This window comes from Sceloporus occidentalis, unplaced genomic scaffold (assembly GCF_023333645.1).
Source record: "Sceloporus occidentalis isolate IW3139 unplaced genomic scaffold, rSceOcc1.0.p SCAF_347, whole genome shotgun sequence".
NCBI lineage: Eukaryota > Metazoa > Chordata > Lepidosauria > Squamata > Phrynosomatidae > Sceloporus > Sceloporus occidentalis.
In genome coordinates, this window is record NW_028317327.1 from 277,501 (window position 1) to 298,754 (window position 21,254).

Here is a 21,254-nt window from a genome sequence, read left to right on the forward strand (position 1 = left end):
CTGTTGGCAGTTATGATAAATTTCCCGTTTCCGTCCTCCTTTCTTTTGCCCCCAGATGAGGCATTAGAAGTCCAACCTGCAGAGCCACTAAAAGCGAGGGGTGGGGAGAGGGGGTAATTATTTAATTACCCCCACGGGCTCTCTGGCTCTACGTTAGCCGGTGTCACCGAGTCCTCGCTCTGTCTCCGTCTTTGCCGTCGGTCGTTTTCCTGGCGCGGCCCCTCAGTCCTCCCCGCTCCGGGTCAGATGTCGCAAATGCCTCAACTGCGGGGTTCTTCCGGAGATTAGAGAGGCAGCCGGCGCTCCCCAGAAGTCTCTGAACCGTTTCTTTAATGGCTTCTCCTCGCTCGGCTCGGTATGCGGAGCGTCGGTTTAGCTTCTCCTCTCACACCAAACGCTGCCCGCTGCGCGCGCCAACCGGCAGCGGGCGTCTAACAGGCAGCGGGCGTCTAACCGGCAGCGGGCGTCTAACCGGCAGCGAGCGTCTAACCGGCAGCGGGCGTCTAACCGGCAGCGGGCGTCTAACAGGCAGCGGGCGTCTAACAGGCAGCGGGCGTCTAACCGGCAGCAAGCGTCTAACCGGCAGCGGGCGTCTAACCGGCAGCGAGCGTCTAACCGGCAGCGGGCGTCTAACCGGCAGCGGGCGTCTAACAGGCAGCGGGCGTCTAACCGGCAGCGGGCGTCTAACCGGCAGCGGGCGTCTAACAGGCAGCGGGCGTCTAACCGGCAGCGGGCGTCTAACCGGCAGCGAGCGTCTAACCGGCAGCGGGCGTCTAACCGGCAGCGGGCGTCTAACCGGCAGCGGGCGTCTAACCGGCAGCGGGCGTCTAACCGGCAGCGGGCGTCTAACCGGCAGCGGGCGTCTAACCGGCAGCGGGCGTCTAACAGGCAGCGGGCGTCTAACCGGCAGCGGGCGTCTAACCGGCAGCGAGCGTCTAACCGGCAGCGGGCGTCTAACCGGCAGCGGGCGTCTAACAGGCAGCGGGCGTCTAACCGGCAGCGGGCGTCTAACATGCAGCGGGCGTCTAACATGCAGCGGGCGTCTAACCGGCAGCGGGCGTCTAACCGGCAGCGGGCGTCTAACATGCAGCGGGCGTCTAACCGGCAGCGGGCGTCTAACCGGCAGCGAGCGTCTAACCGGCAGCGGGCGTCTAACAGGCAGCGAGCGTCTAAAAGGCAATGAGCAACAGGCAAGGGGCCCTATGGCTGCCGTCACCCAGGGGTCCGGGATCTACAGACATTGCAGGAAATGGTCTCGATTCCTGACCAAAATGTATGATTTCTGATTTCCCCCGTTTTTCCCGTTTTTGTATAATTTCTCTGCTTTTATATTTTCGTGTTATTATTGTTTTTCTGGAGTTTAACCCCCGTGATTTGCCGTGCGATCTCTCTCCGCTGGGTCTCTGCGGATTGTCTTCTCCTGATGTCTCTTTTTGATTAAGCGGTCTCTGGAGAGTGCGTCGTATTGATCTTGGACTAATTGGAATAAACCAATAGCGCCCCCCCCCCGGGCCACAATGACCCCCGAACAAGAAATATTCCGGGGCTGACGAAGACTCTTACTTTATTGCCCCCAATTCGCCAACCGGGTATTGGGGTCACATGGCCCGTATTCCGTCACATGCCGGCGCTCGTTAGCGCTCAGCTCGTTAGCCCTCATTAGCCGTAATTGTTGACTGATTTGCAGCGAATGTTAATTAATAACGCAGTGGCCTTTCGTGGCCTCGGATTTCAATCTTTGAGACGAGTAAATGAACCAAAATCCAGGATTTACGGGAAATTTTTACTGCGAAGTCTCGTTGCTTTTCGCCATTAGAGGTTTTAGAAGGACGGGGCCCCTGCTGACACCCCTGGGGCCAATGACTTCCCCAGCGCCAGGTGCCCCCAATAACTGGCTTCCCCATAGAGCACGCCCTGCTTGAATTCACGTGAAGGAAGAGGAGGTTCTGCCCCTTTACAGAACCTCTCCTGGAGTAGTGGGTACAGTGCTGGAGTCACCAGGCTGGAGTGAGGGTATTTCTCGTGTCCTTTTGGCCCCCGGCTCCCCCCCGTGAATAGATAACTGTGTAGATACATACATGTAACTGTGTATACTGTGCACACGCGGCGACGCGGAGCTTTCAGTCTGGGACTCTGACACATGACCCCCCCCCGGCCCTGACAGCCGCATCGTCTGGAGCCGCCAGCTTGTTCTATGTGAGGTCTAATCAAAGTGAAAAGAGCGCGCTTGTCCTGTCCAAGAGTGTCAGCGCGGCTCAGGCTCACATTCCCCGTCCTCCGGCGTCTGACAGATCTCTGCCGGGAAGTGAAAGGAACACGAGTCTCCCTCCATGAGTCCCCCCCCTGCCCCGAGTCTCCCTCCATGAGTCCCCCCCTGCCCCGAGTCTCCCTCCATGAGTCCCCCCCTGCCCGAGTCTCCCTCCCTGAGTCCCCCCCGAGTCTCCCTCCATGAGTCCCCCCCTGCCCCGAGTCTCCCTCCCTGAGTCCCCCCCGAGTCTCCCTCCATGAGTCCCCCCTGCCCCGAGTCTCCCTCCCTGAGTCCCCCCCGAGTCTCCCTCCATGAGTCCCCCCACGAGGCCCCCCCGAGTCTGCCCCCCCCGAGCCCCCACGTAGTCATCACTCTGTCGATCTCTGCCACGACTCTCTTCGTTCCTTCATCGCAGTTTGTTGGAAAATTTAGCTTGAGATCGAGAAGTTTGTAATTCTGTGCTTTTTGTCCTTAATTTCAGGAACCCCCCCCCCGTTTGTTGCCGCGGTTACGCGTTATTACCCCCGACCCTCAGACTCTCGCTCCGAAGGGATAACGTGATAAGGTGGTGTAGACGCGCAGGTTTGGCCATTTCTGGCCTTTCCAGGGAAGCCCGGGTGAAATTGGTGAAAATTTAGCAAAGTAGGATATTTGGGTTAAAAACCCCTCAATTGCGTTAAATGTCCGTATCTCGCAGAACTTTTAATTCATTCTCATAAAAATCCAAGGCGTCTCCCAACAAAGCGACGGACAAAAAACAAAGATAACAAAATAAAGGAGCGCTGGGATTCTAGCCTGTGGTCATGTGACGCAGCGAGCAGACGCTGATAGGCTGAAAGACTTTGTAGGCGGAGAAACCTTCTTCTAAAAGCTTTTAAGGAAAGATCTGAAGAGACCCCCAACCAAGACCCTGGCGGTAAGGGTTGGACCCCCAATGAACGCTTTACCGTTACCGTGGCAATAGGCGAGCCCATGGCGGTTATCTCCCCAGAACCTCGTCGAGCGGTTATCTCCCCAGAACTTAGTCGACGGCTGCTATTGATCTTCTGTCAGTATAAAAAGCTTCCAGCGTCCCCGAGGAATCCGTTTCCCGGTCCACGAGTAACTTAAGAGGCCTGTAAGTAAATAGGCGAAGGACAAGAGAGCGAGAGACTGACAGGAGACACGCGGAACGTTCCACAGAAGCCACCTTCCCTCACATCTTCCGCAGGATTAGAGAGCGAGAGACTGACAGGAGACACGCGGAACGTTCCACAGAAGCCACCTTCCCTCACATCTTCCGCAGGATTAGAGAGCGAGAGACTGACAGGAGACACGCGGAACGGTCCACAGAAGCCACCTTCCCTCACATCTTCCGGCAGTCTGACCCCGGCTCCCGCGGCGAGCGGCCCTCCGTAGGAATCTTTTATCAGCCTTTCTAAGTGTCAGCTCCGTGTCAGAATCCAACGTTGGTTCCATATTAGCCTGTAGCTCAGGTCGCGACATAACGAAGGAGCCTCGTAGGGGCAGATACAGCATCGAGTTGGGTCAGAGAAGCCCCCGTGTCTGGCAAGATGAGGGGGGGGGGTGACAGGTAATGCGTCCTCTCGGCATGTAATAAACAATCCATAGACCGCTGTCCTTGCGCGTCTCTCAGTTTATTACCTCAGGTGACCCCGGGCTGTAGAGACGGTTCAAGAGAATGTATTTTTAGACAAAATGAAAGTATGATTTTTAACTCCTTCCTTCTTTTTCCTTCGCAGATTCTCTTGGCCGAGGGGCCATGGAGATGCTGTTGTCTCTGCTGGTGATGGGAGCCCTGGGGCATATGGGGGCAGCACAGCATTGCCCCGGCCGCTGCATCTGCCAGACCAACTCTCCGACCCTGACCATGCTGTGCGCCAAGACGGGGCTCCTGTTTGTGCCACCTGCCATTGACCGTCGGACGGTCGAACTGCGCCTTACCGACAATTTTATCACCATCATCAGACGGAAGGACTTTGCCAACATGACCAACCTGGTGCACCTGACTCTTTCGCGGAATACCATTAGCCAGATAATACCGCTGGCGTTCTCCGACCTGCGCGCTCTAAGGGCCCTGCACATGAACAACAACAGACTGTCTGCTCTAAGACACGAACACTTCAGAGGTCTGGGTAATTTACGTCACCTCATTCTGGGTAACAACCAGATCAATTCCATCCAACAGGGCGCCTTCAACGAGTTCCTGTCCACGGTGGAGGACCTGGACCTTTCTTACAACAACCTGGAGATGCTGCCTTGGGAGGACATCGGGCAAATGGTCAACCTCAACACACTGACCTTAGACCACAATTTAATTGACTACATTGCAGAAGGGACATTTACCATGCTCAATAAGTTAGTGAGACTCGATATGACCTCCAACCGATTGCACAAGCTGCCCCCAGACAACCTCTTCCTCAGGTCTCAGGTTCTGGCCAACGCAAGAGGCTCCAACCCTTCATCTCTATCCATCAGCTTTGGAGGGAACCCTCTGCACTGCAACTGTGAACTTCTCTGGCTCCGACGCCTAACCAGAGAAGATGACCTGGAGACATGCGCCTCCCCGGAGCAGCTGACTGACAAGTATTTTTGGTCCATCCAGGAGGAGGAGTTCATATGTGATCCTCCGCTTATCACCCGACACTACTCCAGCAAGCCCTTTGTCATGGAAGGGCAAGCGGTCAGCTTAAAGTGCAAGGCAGTAGGAGACCCGGAGCCATCGATCCATTGGATTGGCCCAGATGGGAAGCTGATCCACAATACAACTAGGATCATGGCTCATGATAACGGGACGCTGGATATCATGATAACCACGCTAAAAGATAGCGGTGCCTTCACTTGCATTGCCTCCAACGCGGCCGGAGAGGTCACCGCACCTGTGGATTTGGCAGTGGTCCCCCTTCCACTCCTGGTCAACAATACGGCACACATGAAAGAGTCGGATCCTGGGTCCTCTGACATCACAACCTCCGCAAAGTCCGGATTTAATGATACCAAGAACCTGCAGGACAGAAGGATTGTGGTGGACAAACTCAGGTCCACGTCTGTGGTCATCCAGTGGCCGCCCGAGCGCCACATTCCTGGAATCCGCATGTATCAGATCCAGTATAACAGCTCGCTCGACGACTCTCTGGTCTACAGGTGAGAGGAACAGATAGCAGCCGCCATTTTATGCCTCGCCATGTGACGTTTAATGGGCCGCGGGCGCCAAAGGGAACGTCGCTCGTTGGCCACACCGGCGCTTTAGAGGTTTGTGACACGGTGTAGCAGCCGACATATTCCTAGAATAAGACGTTGGGTTACGTGAACTTTCCAGCTCAGGTGTCTCTTCTTCATCGGTCGCTGTGGGTGTAGGAAGGGACCTCTGAGGTCTTCCAGGTTTTCGCGACTGCATCTTATTCTGTGAATATGTTGGAGACGAAACGATCTCACAAACTTCTAGAGACTCTGATGGCGAAACCGATGACCTGCGAAAAACCGATCCCTATCCTGAGACCAACATATAGAGAGAGCTCGGCCCACAAGCTTACAATCTACAGGGAACGGGGAGACGCAGAGTATAGAGAGAGCTCAGCCCACAAGCTTACAATCTACAGGGAACGGGGAGAGAAGTTTCGGCCTCAGTAACAGGTTGCAGGCAGTGCGTCCCGCGCATGCTGTCCGTCTGTCCCAGCGAGGCGTTTATTAGGTTCTAGTAACTTTATTAGATATTATTTCTGACATCCGGCTCCTCCGCCTCTTCTCCCAGCTGCCTCCTTTTTCCTTACTTTTCTTACTCATTGACCTTTGACCCGCACCCCCTCCCCGCTTCACTCCCCGCTATGTCTTTTTTGCCCGCTTTTTGTACCCCTTCTCGCTCTAATGTCTTTGTTCTGCCCCCGCAGGATGATCCCCCCCGGTAACCGCAGCTTCCTGGTGAACGACCTGGCGCCCGGCCGGGAGTACGATCTCTGCGTCCTGGCCGTGTATGACGACGGGATGACGTCGCTGACCGCCACTCGGGTGGTGGGCTGCGTCCAGTTCAGCACACGGGAAGAGCCGGGGCGATGCCAGCCCCTCCACACTCAGTTCCTGGGGGGCACCATGATCATCATCATCGGGGGGATTATCGTGGCGTCCGTGCTGGTCTTTATAATCATCCTGATGATCAGATACAAGGTGTACAGCGGCCAAGAGGAAGGAGGCAAAGCCGGAGTCAGTAACGTGTACTCCCAGACCAACGGGCAGCAAGCCGCCGCGTGTGCACACGCGTGTGCCAAGCTCGGAGACAATAACTATGAACCTTTGTCCAAAGAGCCTCCAGCAGAGGTCAAAGACCCTGGGAAAAGAGAGGAGCCTCCGCTTTCACCTGCCCCGACCCCTCTGACCAAGCTGGACAAGAGAAGAACTCAGACATCAAATGACCTCCAGACGGTGGCCCTCCTGTCCTCCCTGTCCGGGGGTGGAGATCAGACGGAGACGAGCGCCTTGGGCTCCACCACCTCTCTGTGTCTGATGGCCGCTGAAACGCAAAGTCGAGTCGGAGCCAAACCGGCCCCCAGGACTTATCAGCACCGCTTCTCGTTTGATGGAGACTACAGCCTGTTCCAGAGCCACAGTTACCCCCGACGGGCACGGACAAAGAGACACATGTCCACCTCGGAGCTGCACACTCAGGAGGCTGCCCTGGGGCATCGGAGGGTGGCATTTAGTAGCACAGAGTGGATGATTGAGAGCACCGTGTGAGGGCAGCGGAGGGCAGCGGCCCTCGGGAGGGGCAGGTAGAATGGAGGGGCATTTCCGTTCCATCCCCATGCTTTGTTTCAGTGTTCACGTTGGGATCTCCTTCCTCTGAAATGTTTGCTGTCGCCGGGATGTCTCCACGCGGGAGCCGTATGAAGAATGGGGGCCGATCATCATAACCACCGCCGTACCCGGTGCCGCTTCCCCCCGTCCACCGCCCCGGCTGCGTTACCGACGGCAGGAATCACCAGCTCGGCACCGCAGCTCTCCAGCGTCTCCGGGCATTCCCGTTCCCCGAGGAGCGCGCTCCGTATCCTCATATAATGCAGCAAATTCATTGGAGGAGGAGGGAGCCGGCTGCCCCCAGAGCCGTCCGCGGCCACAAAACGGGACCAAACTGCTCATTTCACTACCTGTCGGGATGCCACCATTTGTAGACGAGCCCCTCCACGCTCCCTCCCGATGAGGGCATCCACCTGTAACCCGCCCCTCGGGAGGTTTGGGGTAGCGAGGGCCGCGTGGGTTTCTGGGTTACGGTAGAGAGATACTGAGCCCTTGAGGCAGTGCCTTAAACCAAGAACGAGACCAGCGCATGGGGGCCGAGGAGCCACCTTGACAAACGCACCTTCTCGCCCCTTAGGGGGGGGGGTTGCCCCTGAGCGGAGGCGGGGGGTGGGGACGCTGGTCTATCTGGGGTAAACAGGACATATGCACAAACGACACGATACCCAAACCCGCTGTACCGACCCTTCCTGCGGAGAGAGAGATCGGCTCTAGAGAGGCGTCTGCAGACCCTGCACCTCGTACATCGAGCGGGTCTGGATCCTTTCTGAATCCATCAGGAGCTGTGCGAGGACTTGGCAGGAGGTCCTATGGAAATGTACAACACAAGTTTTTACATTAAAAACCTGTGTCACCCCCTCCCCCGAACCCTACCCCCGAACGTATATGGCGGAGAGGCGAGGGTGGGCGCCGGGGAGATTAAAGTCTTTTCTGTGACTCGGTACCTCGTGCGTCTGTTTCGGTTCTTGGTGTCCGTCTTTCTGTTACGTATGGCGGTATAATGACCTGACCGAGTGTAAGTCCTCCCCATGGAATGACAACTATTCCCAGCATCCGGCAAACTGCGAACCTGGCACCATGTAAACGCATTTAAGCCCTCTCAATCCCATCTATCTATCCTCCTACCCCACCTATCAGTCCATCCCACCTATCCATCCATCTATACATCTACCCCGTCCATCCATCTACCCCACCTATCCATCCGTCTATCCTTCTACCCCATCTATCCGTCCATCTGTCTATCCCACCTATCCATCCATCTACCCCATCTATCCGTCCATCCGTCTATCCATCCATCTACCCCACCTATCCATCCATCTACCCCACCTATCCGTCTATCCCACCTATCCATCCGTCTATCCTTCTACCCCATCTGTCCGTCCATCTGTCTATACCACCTATCCATCCATCTACCCCATCTATCTGTCTATCCATCCATCTACCCCACGTATCCATCCATCTACCCCACCTATCCGTCTATCCCACCTATCCATCCGTCTATCCTTCTACCCCATCTATCCGTCCATCTGTCTATCCCACCTATCCATCCATCTACCCCATCTATCCGTCCATCCGTCTATCCATCCATCTACCCCACCTATCCGTCCATCCGTCTATCCATCCATCTACCTCACCTATCCGTCTGTCTATACATCTACCCCACCTATCCGTCCATCTATCCCACCTATCCATCTGTCTATAGAAGGCAAAGACTGCTGTGAAGTGACTGCCCCGGGGCTGCTCTGTGGTGTCTCTCATGTTCATGTGTTGGGGGTCTGTGGGGTAAAAGGGCAGAATCCAGGTTTGGGGCGATTACAGGGGTCTTTCGTCTTTCTGCATCGCACCGAGGGATCCGTGCTCCCCAGTCTGGTAATCTCGGGAACGCTGGCAGATTCCCTTAATTTGCTTCCCATATGCTCCGGGCCGCGCGCCTACTACTACTAATTACTCTCCGGCAGAGCAGCTGTCTGGCTGCCATCAGAGACCCCCTTCCTGCCTCTTAAATACCCCCCACGGCTCTCATCTAGTCCTTATTTCCCTCCGCTGACGGTACGTGTTCTGAGCCTTCCCATCTTCACAGACCCTCTCCGTTTCCTCTCCCTCTCCATGTTTCTCTCTCTCCTCTCTATGTCTCCACCTCTCCATGTCCCTCCATCTCCTCTCCATGTCCCTCCTCTCCTCACCCTCTTATAACGGTCCTCTCCCCTTCTCCCTCATGTCTCACCCCTCATGCGCCTCTTCCGTTTTTTCTTCTACCTGATCTCTTCCCCCCTCATTCTTTTCTCCTTTCTTCACTCCTTGCCCCCCTGCTCGCCTCCCCCTCCTCTTCCACCTTTTCTTCTGTCAGTTTACCTCTCCCCTCATTCGTTCACCTCCTCTCTTCTCTTAGTTCCCACCCTTTCGATATCATTCTCCCCCTTTGATGTTTCCTCCCCGCTCTCCTTTGGCCTCTAAATCCCTGCTGCTCTCTTTCCTAATTATTATTTCCCGTCTCCTCTCTTCATCGCTATCTCTTCTTCCTCTCATCTCTCCATCGCACCTTTCTTTACCTGGTGTTGCCAGGTAAACGTTCCTGCAGATGAGACCGGGATTCCGGGCAGAGCCGCGCATGCTGCTTCACCGCCATTAACTTTCACTTATTTGTGAGAGGAGTTCCCGCTAATGGCTGCAATTTCTGTGAGTAAAACGTAAAATAACGCGGGCTGAGAACCTCGTTACGTCCGATAACCGCCGCCTCGGATCCGATAATGTATTTAACGCGCATGAGGCTGGCGGCCGGCGGAGAACGGATCCTGCCGAGCGATTCCTTAGCACCTTGAGGGTTATTGAGTCCAGGCGATGGACGTCACGGCGACCGGCGGAGGAAGCGATCGTCCGGAGTGTGGATTTTAAGGCCGATTGACCGCTTTTCATGTTCAGGGAATCCACGTGGAGATCAGGGCTGAAATCTCAAAAAATGAGTGAAACTTTTGGCCGAAACGCCCCGATCCGTACCGGTCCACCCCGGTAAATCCGAACCAATTCCGAGGCAAATTCTTGTATTGGTTTATCTGGAGGGTTGATGCTCCACACGGCGTGGCCCTCATCCTCCATGTGTCCCTCAATACTAACCCTGTACAGAAGACGTCCCCCCGCCAGCCGTGTTCCCCACCGTGTCAGAGACGAGTCGGCTCCTTCCCCGCGTCTTGAGCTTCTGCCGTCGTGTCCGCGCGTTGGGCCGTTGAGGTTCCTCCCTGTCCCAGAGGTGGCCCATGGGCCGCTTGCCTTGGGCCGTCCGGCTCCCGGGATGTCGTTGATTGGAGGCGGCTGTGACCTTGAGTACGTGGACGGCGGATGCCGCGGAGGAAGCTGATTGGCCACTTTCTGTTGTGTTTTTGGAGATTGGCGGCCGCTCTTGGACGGGAGGCTGGGAGCCCCCAAAAAACCACAGCACGAGGAGCAGGCAGCGTCTCCGGTATTACCGGTACTATATAACGGTGCTGCCCCCTCCTGTCCACACTGAGAACTGCAGCCTGAGTCTTTACTGCCACCAGGAGGGGCACGGAGGGCTCCTGCCCCCCACACCTGGGCAGCTCGTACTGCCCCCAGATGAATTATTCATGATAATTGGGATGTGAAGGGTTAAGGGAGAGCTGTACATTTGCCCCCCAGTGCCTGTAAGTGGCAGCTCTCCCCCAGCTGACTGATTCGTTCACATTAACCCTTCGCCGGGGGTTATAACAGGGGGCTGTTCGGGGGCTTATTTACTTACCCCATATACCCGACACTTATTTCCGGGTCGAGGAGCTGCGGTGGACAGAGCGTGCGCGGCCTGGGGGGCCTTAAGGGACAGTCGGGCAGAACCCCTTTTATCTCCGCCACGCGCTCTGCGGGGGTAACTGGGGGGTAAAGCGTGTGGCCCCAGAGAGGGAAGGAGGGGGAAAACACTTTATAGAGATAGGGAGAGGAGCAGCCCTTACACTGAGAGGAGCAGTCTTTATACAGGGAGATGAGCAGTCCTTACACTGAGAGGAGCAGTCTTTATACAGGGAGATGAACAGTCCTTACACTGAGAGGAGCAGTCTTTATACAGGGAGATGAGCAGTCTTTATACAGGAGATGAGCAGTCCTTACACTGAGAGGAGCAGTCTTTATACAGGGAGATGAGCAAGTCCCTTACACTGAGAGGAGCAGTCTTTATACAGGGAGATGAGCAGTCTTTATACAGGGAGAGGAGCAGTCCTTACACTGAGAGGAGCAGTCTTTATACAGGGAGAGGAGCAGTCCTTACACTGAGAGGAGTAGTCTTTATACAGGGAGATGAGCAGTCTTTATACAGGGAGATGAGCAGTCCTTACACTGAGAGGAGCAGTCTTTATACAGGGAGATGAGCAGTCCTTACACTGAGAGGAGCAGTCTTTATACAGGGAGATGAGCAGTCTTTATACAGGGAGAGGAGCAGTCCTTACACTGAGAGGAGCAGTCCTTATACAGGGAGAAAAGGGGTCCAACCAACTACCGCGGGGGCCAACCAATCAACTACAAGCACTTTACATTAAATGCCACCAGCGCATGGCGACGGCACTCTATACCCTCTCTGTATAACACACGGGTAACACACACTCTGTATAACACACGGTAACACACACTCTGTATAACACGCTGGACGACACGCGCTCTCTGTATAACACACATAACACACACACTGTATAACACGCTGGATGGCACGCTCTCTGTATAACATGCTGGACAGCGTGTGCTCTCTGTATAACACGCTGGACGGCGCGCGCTCTCTGTATAACACGCACTCTCTGTATAACAAGCTGGGCGGCACGCGCTCTCTGTATAACACGCGCTCTCCGTATAACACGCACTGTATAGCTGTCATGATTTGATGAGTTTATCTTGGAAGGCGATTCCTTTTTTCTGTCCGATATCTGACTCTCCGCGGCCCCCCAGGGGTCTCTCCGCGAGCAGGAAAACTGAGAGCAGAGGCTTCTCCGTGCGGGGGGGGGGGGGATAGCCGACTGCCCCGCGAGTCAGGAGAGCGAGTGAGAGGGTGAAGGAGTGAGTGTGAGGGAGAGAGATGATAAGGGTGTTATAGAGGGAGTGAGTATCATGCATGTAACAGTGAATGTATGTGAGCATGAATACGTATAAGTGTGTGTTAGAGTGAGTGTGAGCATGAGTGTGTGAGTAAAATGTGTGTTAGTGTGTATGGGAGGCGGGTGGCAAGCGGCTGACAGCGCCCCCTGTACCCCCCCACATCGCCCCCATACCCTGTGAAGAGCTGAGCGAGCACCTCATAAACAGAGACCCCCCGCCTCGTACACAGAAACCCCCACCTCTTACAGAGACCCCCCTCATACACAGAGACCCCCCCGCCTCATAAACAGAGACCCCCGCCTCGTACACAGAACCCCCACCTCTTACAGAGACCCCCCCTCATACACAGAGACCCCCCCGCCTCATAAACAGAGACCCCCGCCTCGTACACAGAAACCCCCACCTCTTACAGAGACCCCCCCTCATACACAGAGACCCCCCCGCCTCATAAACAGAGACCCCCCGCCCTCGTACACAGAAACCCCCACCTCTTACAGAGACCCCCCTCATACACAGAGACCCCCCCGCCTCATAAACAGAGACCCCCCGCCTCGTACACAGAAACCCCACCTCTTACAGAGACCCCCCCCTCATACACAGAGACCCCCGCCTCATAAACAGAGACCCCCGCCTCGTACACAGAAACCCCCACCTCTTACAGAGACCCCCCCTCATACACAAAGACCCCCGCCTCGTACACAGAAACCCCCACCTCTTACAGAGACCCCCCCCCCCGCCTCATACACAGAGACCCCCGCCTCGTACACAGAGACCCCTCCCCGGTGCCCCGTACACCGAGACCCCCCTCCTCGTGAACAGAGACCCCCCGCCTCGTACACAGAGACACCCCCCCCGGTGCCCCGTACACCGAGACCCCCCCGCCTCATAAACAGAGACCCCCGCCTCATACACAGATACCCCCCACGACGGCCAGAAAGGTTTTATTAGAAAACATGGCGGCGGATTATAAAAGTATATTCATAAAAAAAACTAGAAAACATTCCGGGGGCCGCGGACGAGGAGGAAGGAGACGGGGGGGGGGGGGGAAGCATTGTGTGTGAGAGGAGCGGAGGGACGCGCGGACGGGTTCAGAAACTTTATCCTGCTCGTTTCCATGGAAACCGGTCTGTAGCAGCGATCAGACTGCAGATGAGAGGGTCAGTCCCCACGTATTCCAAGGCATCGGCCGTTACCCGTCGGAGGACTTCCTGCCACCCGGCGGCAAAGAACAGCCGACAACCTCCGGTGACTGCTTATCCCTATAATAAGCAAGCAATGAATAAATAATCCCCGCAATAAATAATGTATCCTGCACTCTGTACTAAAAGCAGTAATACCCCCCCCCCCCCATGTAATCCCGCCTCCCGGGCCGAGGGTTTAATAGAAAGGTCAGAGGAACGGCCCCGGCAACCGGACCCCCAATACAAAATTTTTTAATATGTTTATATTCACACCCCCTCCCCCCCCGGAATCTGCTTTTAGGGCAGTAGAACCCTGCGATCCCCTCATACCCAGCAAACATTCTGACCTCCTAGAAAAGAGGGGCATCAAGGGAGGAGAGAGGGGTATCAGGGGGAGAGAGAGGGGTATCAGGGGAGGAGAGAGGGGTATCAGGGGGAGGAGAGAGGGGTATCAGGGGAAGAGAGGGGTATCAGGGGGAGGAGAGAGGGGTATCAGGGGGAGGAGAGACAGACTAGACAAACTAAAACTAAACAAGGGCATGTACCGCCCAAATTCTACCCCTGGCCAATCAGGATGCTGGGGGCGGAGCTTGGGTGACTATGGTGTGCGTGTGACACGTTACAGTATGTACGTGTGTGTAACGTGTTACAATGTGTGTGCGTGTGTGTCAGTGTACAGTGTGAGTTTAGGGTTAGTGGTGTGAGGGAGAGGGTGAGTGTAAGTGTTAGAGTGAGTGTCAGTGTTAGAGTGAGTGGGTTAGGGTTGGTACCTGCTTGCGATCAGATATTTATGTCAGGGGGGGTCTGTGCCCCCGGGGAGGGCAGATTGCGTACCTGCCTGGGATCAGATATTTATATCCGTCCAATCGCAGGACGTCCTCTTCTTGCCAAGATCGTCGCAGCCTGAAAATAAACGAGCGTCGAGTTAATATGGAATTAGCGGGGGGGGGGGGCGGGGGGTGAGAGTGCTCGGCCCCCGCCGCCCCTGCATTAAATCCGCAAACTATGTGCCCTCCGCCTGGGGCTCTGGCCCCCGCGCCCTGGGCTGTCTCCCGGAAGCTGTGGCCCTCGCGCTGTGATCTGTCTCCCGGAAGCTGTGGCCCCCGCGCCGTGACCATGCGCATGCTCAGCCTCCGATCCATGTTATTTCCCACTCACCCTGCTCTGTGGGGCCGTTGGGGGAGATCTCCTCGCCAGTGAAGTGCGTGTTCAGCGGCAGCTCCTCGCGGGCCCCGGTTGGCTTGGCACACGCGTGTGCACACGCGTTGGTCTGGGAGTACACGTTACTGACTCCGGCTTTGCCTCCTTCCTCTTGGCCGCTGTACACCTTGTATCTGATCATCAGGATGATTATAAAGACCAGCACGGACGCCACGATAATCCCCCCGATGATGATGATCATGGTGCCCCCCAGGAACTGAGTGTGGAGGGGCTGGCATCGCCCCGGCTCTTCCCGTGTGCTGAACTGGACGCAGCCCACCACCCGAGTGGCGGTCAGCGACGTCATCCCGTCGTCATACACGGCCAGGACGCAGAGATCGTACTCCCGGCCGGGCGCCAGGTCGTTCACCAGGAAGCTGCGGTTACCGGGGGGGATCATCCTGCGGGGGCAACAATAACCGGTCAGGGCTCCGGGGGGGAATAAGCCGCGGCCTGGACAGTGACCGCCATGGCGTTAATTGCATTTAACAAATACCTCTCGCTCCCCCTCTCTATAAGGCGTCCGGCCGCCTCTCGCTCTCCCTCTGTATAACGCGCGGCCGCCTCTCGCTCTCCCTCTGTATAACGCACGGCCGCCTCTCGCTCTCCCTCTGTATAACGCGCGGCCGCCTCTCGCTCTCCCTCTGTATAACGCGCGGCCGCCTCTCGCTCCCCCTCTGTATAACGCGCGGCCACCTCTCGCTCTCCCTCTGTATAACGCGCGGCCGCCTCTCGCTCTCCCTCTGTATAACGTCCGGCCGCCTCTCGCTCCCCCTCTGTATAACGCGCGGCCGCCTCTCGCTCTCCCTCTGTATAACGCGCGGCCGCCTCTCGCTCTCCCTCTGTATAACGCACGGCCGCCTCTCGCTCTCCCTCTGTATAACGCGCGGCCGCCTCTCGCTCTCCCTCTGTATAACGTCCGGCCGCCTCCGCCTCTCGCTCTCCCTCTGTATAACGTCCGGCCGCCTCTCGCTCCCCCTCTGTATAACGCGCGTGCGCCTCTCGCTCTCCCTCTGTATAACGCGCGGCCGCCTCTCGCTCTCCCTCTGTATAACGCGTCCGGCCACCTCTCGCTCTCCCTCTTTATAACACACGGCCGCCTCTCGCTCTCCCTCTGTATAACGCGCGTGCGCCTCTCGCTCTCCCTCTGTATAACACGTCCGGCAGCCTCTCGCTCTCCCTCTGTATAACGCGGTCGCCCCTCCCTCTGTATAACGCGGTCGCCCCTCCCTCTGTATACCGCACGCGGCCGCCTCTCGCTCTCCCATGCGCGCCGCACCTGTATATGGGGCTGTCGTCGGAGGAGCTGTTGTATTGCACCTGATACATTCGGATCCTGGGTTTGTTCCGCTCCCCGAACCACTGGACCTGCGCGGAGTTATGGCTCAGCTGGGCCGTCACCACCTTTCTATTTGGGGGGGCCGCCGGACTCGTTCACAGAGGCTCCCGGCTTGGCCGGAGTGAGAATGTCCGAGGGGCCGCGGTCCGGCCTATGCCTCCTCTGACTGGCGTTGGACGGGTGAGGCAGGGGGCTGACCGTCAGCTCCACGGACGCCGTGGCATCGCCTGCCGTGTTGGAGGCGATGCACGCGAAGGAGCCGGAGTCCCTCACCGTGGTGACGGAGATGTCCAGCGTCCCATTCTCGTAAGAGACGGCTCTGGACGAGTTCGACACGACCTTCCCCTCCGGAGACACCCAGTGGATGGAGGGCTCGGGGTCACCCACCGCCTTGCACTTCAACACAGCCCCCTCGCCCTCCATTACCCAGGTGTGCCCCGAACGATGAGTGACCACCGGTGGGTCGCACATGAACTCTTCCTCGGAGATGCTCCAGAAATACTTCCCGAGGAGGCTGGGGGGCGAAGCGCACGTCTCCAGGTCGTCCTCCCGGGTCAAGCGGCGCAGCCACAGAAGCTCGCAGTTACAATGCAAAGGATTCCCCCCGAAGCCGAGCACCAGGGACGAGAGCGGGGAGCCTTTGGATTTGGCGTAAACGGGGATGCGCAGAAACAGGGGGTCCGGGGGAATGGTCCTCAGCTTGTTGGAGGTCATGTCCAGCCGGGCCAGCTTGTGCAGATTGGTGAAGACCCCCCCGGGGACGAAGTCGATGAGGTTGTGGTCGAGGCTCAGGGAGTTGACGTTGGTCAGCTTGGAGATGGTCTGCCAGGGGATCTGCTCCAGGTTGTTATACGAAAGGTCCAGATCTTCCAGGGTCCCCACAAAGTCCTGGAAGGACCCCGGAGAGATGGCGCTGAGCTGGTTGTTGCTGAGGATGAGATGTCTCAGGTTCTGAAGGCCTCGGAGCTGCTCGTCCCCCATTGACAGGATGCGGTTGTTGTCCAGGTGCAGGGCGCGGAGGCCGCGGAGGTCGGCGAAGGTGAAGGGCGTGATGTGGCTGATGGTGTTCCTGGAGAGGGTGAGGTGAAGCAGTCGGGTCATGTTGGTGAAGTCTCTTCTCCGGATGACGGTGATGAAGTTGTCGGTGAGCCTCAGCTCCACGGTCCTGCGATCGATAATGGACGGCACGAAGAGCAAGCCGGTCTTGGCGCAGAGGATGGCCAAGGACGGCGCGAGGTTCTGGCAAAGGCATCTTTTGGGGCAGATCTGTGCAGCTGCTACCCCCGCGGTCAGAGCGAGGATCCAGAAGAAGGCGCTCCCCATGATGCACCATCTACAAGAGACGCACAAACCCGTTACCCACAAGGCACCAGAGGGCCAACACTTGCCCCTACCACCCCCAGCCTCGCCCGCTGTAACCCTCCGTTATCTCCGCTGCTCTCTCTGCCGGTCCCTGTGTCGGCCAGCATCTCACCTCTAATCCTCTCTCCAGCTGCTGGCCAATCAGATAAAGGTGTGGGGTTCCGTAGCACATGGGGGTCACATGCCGAAGTGGGGGGGTCACATGCCAATGCGGGGGGTCACATGCCGATGTGGGGATGTCACATGCCGGCGCAGGGGGGTCACATGCCGACGCGGGGGGGTCACATGCCGCGTCCAGAAACAGCGCTTGATCTGTCCAGAGACCCCCAAACTGGATGCCAAATCTCTGAGACCCCCAAACCTCCCGGGACCCTCACATTCCCCCCGAGCTCTGTATTGTATTGTGGACACTCCGTGTAACCCGAGCCTCCTCCTCGCTGTCCTCGTTCTGCCGGTAATCGGAGTTAACGAGCGAATTATCCGAGACGTCAGGAGTCTCCAGTAATGGCTTCAATTTCCTCCACCCAGAGACAACTAATGGGGGGGAGAGCGGCAGACGCGTGGAAGGGAGAGACAGAGACTGGTGGGAGAGGGGCAAGAGACGAGGAGAGACCGCTGTGGGAATGGGGGAGAGATGTCCCTTGGAATGGGGAGGGGGTAGAGGTGGAAGAATTAGGGGAGAGAGCATCTGCAGAGTGAGAGACGCAGGGGGAAAGGTGCAGGTGAAGAGATCGGGGCAGTTTGAATAAAGAGGTAGAGGGGCTTTTCAGGTAGCAGCATGAGGGGTCGTTTTGGGGGTAGTTTGTTTAATGCCCCCTGTCGTTTAGGCCCCGCCCACCTCCCGTGCCGTATTTACCGCCTATCAGTAAACGCGTTTCGCATCCGGCGGATCTCTGTGGAGAGTCTGCTGTAGGTTTTGGGCCTAAAATTCAAATATCCATAACACCCAAGTGTCCTGGTTTGCACCAGATGGTCTTGATTTGTGGACAATGTGCCCGGTTGCTGCTCCAACGAAAACGGGTAACAAAAAATCTGCACATTGCCCGGAGAGAGGGAGAGAAGGGGAGGGAGAGAGAGAGAGAGAAGGGGAGGGAGAGAGAGAGGGGGGGAGAGACAGGGCAGAGAGAGAGAGAGAAAGACTGGAAGAGAGAAAAAGATGGAGAGAGATAGAATAAAGGGGGAGGGAGAGGGGCAGAGAGAGAGAGAGAGAGAGAGAGAAGGGGGGAGAGAGAAGGAGGAAGAGAGAAAAAGAAGGGGGAGAGAGAAAGAGAGAGAGAAGGGGAGTGAGAGACAGGGAGAGAGAGACAGGGAGAGTGTGTAGGTGGTGATGTTATAATTTGTAGGTGGGAAATAAACTCAAAACAAATAAATTACAATAATAATAACAATATAATAATAATAATAATAATAACAATATAATAATAATAATAATAATAATAACAATATAATAATAATAATAATAATAATAACAATATAATAATAATAATAATAATAACAATATAATAATAATAATAAATATAATATTCGGCTCCAATAGTTGGGGTTTCTGAGACAGCGGGGCCCCCGACCTGAAACCTGGGGGGCACTAAGGGACTCCCCATCCCCCGCGTTTGACCCGAAATTACCCCGGACCGGGTGCGGTTACCCCCACCTCACCCCCGCAGGGGGAAAAAAACATCTGGTGCAGCGGAGGGGGGGGGGGTTCTACCCCACCCTACATACGGGGGTGACCGGGGAGCGCTGCGGGTCTCCCGTACCTGCCGCCGGAGGCTCCCCTCACATCGCGTCCCCGCAGCGGCAGCTCTGTAACCCGGCCGTGGGTTCAGCTCATGGTCCTGCGTGGGGCCGATCCGGAGGTCTCTACGCCCGGGCGGGTTGACCCGGAATCCCCGCTGAGACGGTCCGGGAATCCAGAACGAGATTTTCCATCAGAAGCCGAAATAACGGACGGTGGTCTCCGCCCCCCGCCGGCCGAACCAATCAGAAGCCGCAGATCTCGGGATGAAGGTCCCACTTCACATAATCCACGCAGGACGGATCACAGGGAGAACCCGGCATCACCGCAGCATCCCGCCGCTACCCGGGCATCAGGCGCTGTCTGCGGACTGGCGACCAGCAGAAGCCCCGGTCATGTCTGGCAGCTCCGCAGGGACACCGCCGCGGTGAAGGGAGCGCGTCCCCGGGAGACCGGCTGGAAGGAAGCGAAGCTCCCGGTGTCCGCGTAGCAGATTCCCCGGAGATCGCGGAGAAACCCGACTGCTGCGCCGTCTCCGGCAGATTGAACGGGGGCGGGGCCTCAGCAACTTGTAACCGCGGAGCTCTCCGTCTCCATACCGTGACTGTCTCTGTGTACGGGGACTGTCTCTCTTTACGCTCTCTGTACGCTGTCTGTCTCTCTGTACGCTGTCGGTCTCTCTGTACGGTGTCTGTCTCTCTGTACGCTGTCTGTCTCTCTGTACGGTGTCTGTCTCTCTGTACGCTGTCTGTCTCTCTGTACGGTGTCTGTCTCTCTGTACGCTGTCTGTCTCTCTGTACGGTGTCTGTCTCTCTGTACGCTGTCTGTCTCTCTGTACGGTGTCTGTCTCTCTGTACGCTGTCTGTCTCTCTGTACGGTGTCTGTCTCTCTGTACGCTGTCTGTCTCTCTGTATGGTGTCTGTCTCTCTGTACGCTGTCTGTCTCTCTGTACAGTGACTGTCTCTCTGTACGGTGTCTGTCTCTCTGTACGCTGTCTGTCTCTCTGTACGGTGTCTGTCTCTCTGTACGCTGTCTGTCTCTCTGTACGCTGTCGGTCTCTCTGTACGGTGTCTGTCTCTCTGTACGGTGTCTGTCTCTCTGTACGCTGTCTGTCTCTCTGTACGGTGTCTGTCTCTCTGTACGCTGTCTGTCTCTCTGTACGGTGTCTCTCTGTACGCTGTCTCTCTCTCTGTCTCTTGACGCCCCCGCGGTGGGCCAGGCGTGTCTCTTCTCTCTGTAGCGTGTAGCGTGTAGCGTGTGCTGCGTGTCCAGTTGGGTTTCTGCTCGTTTGCAGCTATTTTTAGTGGCATTAAAATTCTGCTGAATCTGCGAATTCGCCGGGGGGGGGCTTAACCCTTTAGTGGGGCCCGGGGCAGATTGGGAAAGTGGGCAATCAGGTGCATGATGTAGGGTAATGGCACACGGGGTTAACACGCTATATAACATGTTAGAGAAGGATGGACGAGTGACGCTCCAACCGGCCCCCAGCAGGGAGATCATTTGGGGCACTTAGGGCTGTAGAACCCTGCGATACCCTCATACCCCGCAAACGTTCTCACCTCCTGGGGGGGGAGGGGATCGAGGGGGGAGTTACGGGGCGTCCGGCGACTACCAGTCCCAGCATCCCCTGAGCAGCCGCAGAATAAAGCGTTCGTTCTCTTCCCAGCTGAGACCGCGTGCGTCTGCGGGGGCCGCTGGGTGGTGCCGCCGTTACCCCCGCTGCCGCCATTCCCCCAGCCGCCGTTACCCCCGCTGCCGCCATTCCCCCAGCCGCCGTTACCCCCGCTGCCGCCATTCCCCCAGCCGCCGTTACCCCGCTGCCGCCGTTACCCCGCTGCTGAAGAAATACCGTATTTTATATTTTTTATTCTCGGTGTCTGGAAGGGTTAATGTAAAGGGTTAAAATGATTATTTTATGAGAAAACCCCCTTCTGGAGGCTGGTTAGCGTCTCGCACAAACATACTAACACACTTATACACACACACACATACTAACACACTTATACACACACACACATACTAACACACTTATACACACACACATACTAACACACTTATACACACACACACATACTAACACACTTATACACACACACATACTAACAGACTTATACACACACACACATACTAACACACTTATACACACACACACATACTAACACACTTATACACACACATACTAACAGACTTATACACACACACACATACTAACACACTTATACACACACACATACTAACACACTTATACACACACACATACTAACACACTTATACACACACACACATACTAACACACTTATACACACACACATACTA

At 56.4% G+C, this 21,254-nt stretch overlaps 1 protein-coding gene and 1 pseudogene across 1 annotated transcript; one reads left to right on the plus strand and one right to left on the minus strand.

Annotated features, from left to right (window-relative positions):
* The first annotated feature begins 4,010 nt into the window (after window positions 1-4,010).
* LOC149274100 (leucine-rich repeat and fibronectin type III domain-containing protein 1-like) lies at window positions 4,011-6,976 on the plus strand. Its single transcript, XM_089505821.1, has 2 exons — window positions 4,011-5,392; window positions 6,136-6,976. Exons 1-2 carry the CDS (start codon window positions 4,011-4,013, stop codon window positions 6,974-6,976), a joined length of 2,223 nt encoding a protein of 740 aa, XP_089361947.1.
* Window positions 6,977-9,985: 3,009 nt separating this feature from the next.
* LOC149274101 (leucine-rich repeat and fibronectin type III domain-containing protein 1-like protein) lies at window positions 9,986-20,733 on the minus strand (annotated as a pseudogene).
* Between the last annotated feature and the right edge of the window lie 521 nt (window positions 20,734-21,254).

What these genes read in the sequence shown, in the direction of transcription:
- LOC149274100 (XM_089505821.1), top strand. Translation starts at nt 4,011, where the DNA reads ATGGAGATGCTGTTGTCTCTGCTGGTGATGGGAGCCCTGGGGCATATG. An exon ending in GACGACTCTCTGGTCTACAG is followed by an intron (nt 5,393 to 6,135) that starts GTGAGAGGAACA and finishes CTGCCCCCGCAG; the next exon opens with GATGATCCCCCCCGGTAACC.